The sequence below is a fragment of the Mastomys coucha genome, unplaced genomic scaffold, assembly GCF_008632895.1.
Source record: "Mastomys coucha isolate ucsf_1 unplaced genomic scaffold, UCSF_Mcou_1 pScaffold5, whole genome shotgun sequence".
Taxonomy (NCBI): Eukaryota; Metazoa; Chordata; class Mammalia; order Rodentia; family Muridae; genus Mastomys; species Mastomys coucha.
The window spans coordinates 80,093,806-80,100,249 of record NW_022196911.1 but is presented as its reverse complement, the minus strand read 5'-3'; the positions used below and the strand labels follow the sequence as shown (position 1 = coordinate 80,100,249).

Sequence of the window (6,444 nt, the reverse complement as noted above, 5' to 3'; positions counted from 1 at the left end):
AAAAAAAAAAAAAAAAAAAAAAAAAAAAAAAAACAAGAAAGAACAAGAAATGAGGGTGGTTATATGCAAGGTAACTCCGAGGTCTGCAAGCACAGTATCACATTATTCTTACGTTACTATAATTATTTAAGAATCAGCTAGGTAGTACCCTCAGATGCTAGAGGTAAAGATATGAGGGACAGGAGTACAAGACCATTCTTAACTACACGGTGAATTCAAGGTTAGCCTGGGGTTCATGAAACCCTCTTTCAACACTCCCTAAGAACCTACCCAGAAAACAAGAATGATATACTCTTTTTTCAATTCACATGGATTAGTGATCATTAACCTTATAAGAAAGAAACATTTATGATGTGATTTGCATTCAACAACTTAATTTTAAAAAACCACATTAGGTCTATGTTTAGTTTAGGGGTGCTGTGAAAAAGTATTACAGACATATTAAAGGTGCCATGAACTGGATGGTGGTGGCACATGCCTTTAATACCTCTACTGGGGGGGTTAGAGGCAGGGGGATCTCTGAGTTCCATCCAGCACAGCCAGGGTTACACAAGGAAACCCTGCTTTGGGGGCGAGGGTGGGGGAAGTGCCATAAACTAAGGAAGTCTGAGAACCAATGGCATAACTTCTATGAAGAAAAGTATACATATCAGTAAATAGAAAAATATGCCATGTTTCTTTTTAGGGAAATTAAAGAGAGATGTCAGGTCCTTATAAATTAATATATAAGGGTCCGCCTGACTCTCTGAGCTTCGCCATGCCACCCAAAGACGACAAGAAGAAAGATGCCGGAAAGTCGGCCAAAAAAGACAAAGACCCAGTAAATAAATCTGGTGGCAAGGCCAAAAAGAAGAAGTGGTCCAAAGGCAAAGGACTTTCAGGACAAGTTGAACAATCTTGTCCTGTTTGACAAAGCTCCACACGACAAGCTCTGTAAGGAAGTTCCCAACTATAAGCTCATCACTCCAGCTGTGGTCTCGGAGAGACTGAAGATTCGAGGTTCCTTGGCCAGGGCAGCCCTCCAGGAGCTACTTAGTAAAGGACTTATCAAGCCGATTTCAAAGCCCAGAGCCCAAGTAATTTACACCAGAAACACAAAGGGTGGAGATGCCCCAGCTGCTGGTGAAGATGCATGAACAGGTTCAATCAGCTGTACATTTGGGAAAATAAAACTTTATTGAATTATTGAATCAAAAAAAAATTAATATATAAAACCAATACCATCCAAAGTAAAGTCATGATGGGAAGTTTCTAGTGATTAAAACATGTGTTAGGCTTGTTCTCCAGCACCACAAAAACAAGAAAACTAATAACAAAGGAGCACATCAGCTATTACAACTTGGAAAAAATTAACATGTCCCACAGCAATAGTTAAAGTAGTATGGCAATGGCCCACGAATGCAAGAATTAGTCAATAATAGTAGCACAGTAATTAACATTCTAGAAAATACATGCAAAGAATATCAGAATTCAGCCTCACTGGTAATCAACAATGCAAGGTAAAAATAACAGTTGCTATCTTGTTTTTGGAGAAAGGGTTTCTCTGTGTAGCCCTGGCTGTCCTAGAACTTACAGAGATCCCACTATCTCTGCCTCCTGAGCGCTGAGATTAAAGGCATGTGCCACCACTGCCTGACTAACAGTTGCTATTTTTGAGAAGATACTCATTATTATATATTATATATATTATTATATTATATATATATATATGTGTGTGTGTGTATATACATATATATATGTATGTATATATACATACACACACACACACACACACACACACACACACACACACACACACACAGGTTTTTTGAGACAGGGTTTCTCTGTATAGCCCTGGCTGTCCTGGAACTCACTCTGTGGACCAGGTGGGCCTCGAACTCAGAAATCTGCCTGCCTCTGCCTCCCAAGTGCTGGGATTAAAGGCATGTACCACCACCGCCTGGCGAAGATACTTATTATTACTAAATATAGTAATTACTGTTTTAAACAACAATCAGTGATACATTCAGAACAGAGAAAAATCAGTGTTATCATGTACTTATTGACTGGGGATGCAAATCTTGGAAGGGTAATTTGCAAAAAAATTAAAAACCTCTAAAAATGGACTTTCTGATATGTAAACATCTAGAAATTTACCCAAAGGGTTATCAACATACCACCCCCCAAAAGCTCTTATGAATGAAATTCTTGCAATTCCATGTGCAATTAATATACTGAATTATTTTATTCAAGTGATCAAGCTGTGAGGACAGAAACACTTGAAGCTGTTGTATTTAACTACTTAAACAGAAACATTAGTGTATGTTTGATCTTATGGATAGGGTGCAAGGAACAAAGATTAGGGACAGTCCTAAAGTGTCCGCAAAGGAATATTCAACTCAGAGATATAACAGTGAAAGGCTGGAAATGGTCTGCAGGGTCAAAGATAGTATCCTCACTATGATATAATACTATGCAACTATTAAACTTCATGTTTATTTCTGAAGGAAGATTAGCTTTATATGTAACATAAATTTTAGTTCAAAGGATAAAAACACAAAACAACACAAAAACTTTTCATCTATTATAATCCCAGTTATATAGGGAACAAAAACACCATGAATAGAAAAAAGGCAGTAAGAATAATATAAATTCATAATTGTGCTTTAGGGGTAGGCCTGGGGTTGGTATTTTACTTTTTCTTCAGAATTATTTACACATTTCATTGTTTCTCAAAGGAGTAAATAATACAAATATTACCTAAAAGCCTCTATCAATAGCAGGGCATTTCAGCTAATAAGCTAAGGCACAAATCTAAGATGTCTAAATAATACCACAGAGCTTTTCATTCAAGGTTGTATAAGCACAAAGTAAAGAAATATTCTCTATCTTTGAGAATCATGACCAAGTTTATCTGACATACAAATACCTACCTGGATTCTCCTTCATCTTCCACATGTTCACAGTGGACAGAATTGAGAGCACTGACTCTTTTATAATCCTGGGGTGTCAGATATAAATACTTGTAGCCCTGTGAAATAATACAAATAGTTTTTAACTCATCATCTGCCATTAGCACATAACCAAGACAAAGTCAAACATATATAGCTGAACTTGCTCTAAAGCTAGCTTTAAACTGATAAATTATTTGAGTGACTGTCTAGCAGAACACTAGCATAGGTGGTTTGAAAGATGAAAGTTTCTATATTTTAGTCACAACTGTCTGCCCTTGAAACAATATATACCCTATAGTTCCAATTCCAAGTATGTTCCATTCATTTCATTTTCAATAGGGTTAAAGGGTCATTTCTGAATCTTTAGTGACACTTCCATTAAATATATCAGCATGAGTCTCAGGAATTTTGTGAATTACTGCTCTTCACTCAAATCCATATCATCAAATTTGAGAGGGGTAAGGTATAACAGAAAGGATCACAAATCTGGGAAATTAATATTAAAATCACGGGTCTAAGCAGTAAAAAGTCTGAGCACAGAATTTATACTTTCACTTTTTTCAATAAGTAAGTTCTATTTATATTAAAAAGCTGCATTAATACTTAATGATTTGCATGCATACAAACTTACAATTAAAGCAGAGTACCATGTTATACATGTTTAACATGCTGTATGTATTTACAAATTAGCAGTTTTTATACACTGAGATGTGGTACAACCATCATGACTAATTCTAAGTTCTTCCAATACCCAAACAGAAACACACATTTGCAAGAAGTCATTACTGACTTCATTATATACTTTATAGATGCATTTTAATGAACTATAATTTACATTCACTAAAATCCACTGACTGTGTTATAAACTTTTATTTTTGAGGCATTGTCTGTCTGTTTCCCAGGCTGGCCTTAGCATCCAGAGGAGTTGAGATTGCAGGCTTCAGCAACCATACTTGGCATTTATCACTAAAACCTGATGAGTTCTGATAAGTGTGTATACTTGTGTTAGCATCATGGTAGTCAGAATAAGGAATGTTTTTTTTTTATTATACCTTGAAATAGTCTTATATATATAAGGACATGAAAGGTAGGAAAAGAAATTGAGAAAGAGGAGGCACAAAGGTAGATAGAAAACGAAGAGAAGTATTTCAAAGATAAAGCAGAGACCACTGGTATCAAATGCTGCTGAATCATCAAATAACCACTAAGATAAGGACTGAGAACTCCATGTTGAATTTGCAACACACAATCTCTGACTTTGACAAAAGTAACTTGATTAAAATGGTTCAGGTGCAAGCTTTCCAGGAGGAGGTTCAAGAGACTGGGAACAGAGCCTGCAGCTGGCAAGAGCGACAACTCTTTGAAGTAAAGAGGAAGAACAGGAGTGAGTTACTTGAGGGATATGTGTCTGTATGTCAAGGTAGAGTTCCAGCAGAGAGGGAAAGGTAATGAGCCAAGCAAAGGAGGAGTGGTATTCTTCACTACAGAGGGCTACAAAGAAAGGGAGGGATGGCTCTAGGAAGGGCAGGGGTTATTCCCTTCAAGCACAGGAGTGAGGTGGAAAGGCGTGGGGACAGATGTAGGAAGTGCTCATTTGCACAAGGAGCTACAGCTTTTCACTTGTTTCTGTTGCACTACTGGGGGTGAATGCAGAGAGGAAACAAGTCTTTATTTATTTATTTATTTATTTATTATTATATGTAAGTACACTGTAGCTGTCTTCAGACACACCAGGAGAGGGCATCAGATCTCATTACGGATGGTTGTGAGCCACCATGTGGTTGCTGGGATTTGAACTCAGGACCTTCGGAAGATCAGTCAGTGTTCTTAACCGCTGAGCCATCTCACCAGCTCCAGGAAACAAGTCTTAATCTCTGTTCCGGAGCATCTTGGGAAGCAAGGACTGATCGTAGTAGGGATGAAGGTACAGGGAGATCGTGGAGAGGACCCGAGGACAGGAAATGTGAGACCATTAGTCATGAGTTTGGTAGGCTGAGATTTAGAAAGATGGACCAGTCAGAAAACCACATTTTTCTCCAGTGCACACATGGAGAAGGTGGACAGAGTTAGGTTTTACTTCTAGAGGTACAGAGGAAGCAGACTAAGCAGGAACACAAAAAGGCGACAATTAAGACAATTAGATGCTATTAAAATGAACCTTGGAATTAAAAAAAGAGGTGAATGAACAGGGCACAGGCCTTGAATGCCAGCAGAGCCAAACAGACCTATATGAATTAAAGGACAACTGGGTCTACATAGTATATTCCAGGCCAGCTAAAGCTACATAGAGACCTAAAAGCAAACAAACAAACAAACAAACAAACAAAAAACACCGCCACCAACTACAAAAAAACAAAACAGAGCCGGGTGATGGTGGTGAACACCTTTAATCCCAGCACTCAGAAGGCAGAGGCAGAAGCAGAGGCGAGAGGCAGGTGAACCTCTGTGAATTCGAGGCCAGTCTGGTCTACAGAGTGAGTTACAGGACACCCACGGTTACACAGAGAAACCTTGTCCAGAAAGAACAAACCAAACTAAATCAAAAAAAGCCAAAACCAAAGCAAAAAATCAAAACAATTAAAAAAAAATCCACCAAACAAGCTGAATGAAATGAGAGTGAAAAATGGAAGAAAGACAAAGTGGTAGAGTTCCAGTATTTATAGGCTTAAAGGATCACTGGATTCTGAAAACTACAGAAACTGAGTACATGGAACACATGTGATGATGTCCTGCCACTCCAATTCTTGCCCCACTGTAGACAGTTACCAAGTTGCCCTGGCAAGTTAAAAGCTCCAAGGACAATGGAAAGGAAGGGTAGCAAAGAGAGGGATGCTTTAAAGTGATAATATAGAGAGAGTGAGCAAGGGTAGAGACATTAGAGAGAGATCTCAAAGATTCCATTAAGGATCACCTAGTGAGTACAACCATCCCAAGAATTATCACACAACTAAAAAGCAATGAGGAAAGTTAACAATATAGTAGAAATTAAAAGGTGGGAGAGGTGCTCTTAGAGTCAAGGTTCAATTCCCAGCATAAGTGGTTGTGACTCCAGTTCCAGAGGCTCCAATATCCTTTTTTGGCCACAGGTGTGCTCTCTCTCTCACACAGGTGCTCTCTCTCTCTCTCTCTCTCTCTCTCTCTCTCTCTCTCTCTCTCTCTCTCTCTCTCTCTCTCTCCTTCTTTCTCTCTCTCCCTCCCTCTCTCTCTCTCTCTGTCACACACACAGACACACACACGGTATACATTCATATACTCAGTCACATACATATACACATAAACTAAATAAATTTGGGAGCTGGAGAGATGAGTCACCATGATTAAGAGTATGCTCTGGCTTTTTGGAACAGGGCCAGCAGAGGGGTAAGATGTAGCTGCTAGAGTTTCCTGGTATCATGGCGGATCCTCAAAGTTTCACCACCGGAGGAATCAGATTTTAATAAGGCTTATAAGATTACATTTTTAGTTCTTATGCCCAGAGATTGAGTTACCATTTTTTCTGAACTGAAAAAAA

The 6,444-nt window shown here is 38.5% G+C and overlaps 1 protein-coding gene and 1 pseudogene across 6 annotated transcripts in view; one reads left to right on the top strand and one right to left on the bottom strand.

Moving 5' to 3' along the window:
• The window catches only part of Acaca (acetyl-CoA carboxylase alpha), a 268,630-nt gene that overhangs the window by 57,320 nt on the left and 204,866 nt on the right, over window positions 1-6,444 (bottom strand). For all 6 annotated transcript variants that reach the window (XM_031350925.1, XM_031350927.1, XM_031350930.1 and 3 more), the window contains one exon: window positions 2,913-3,010. In XM_031350925.1, the coding sequence (XP_031206785.1) occupies window positions 2,913-3,010 (98 nt within the window). The remainder of the gene's footprint in view (window positions 1-2,912; window positions 3,011-6,444) is intronic.
• Window positions 737-1,183, top strand: LOC116076886 (annotated as a pseudogene).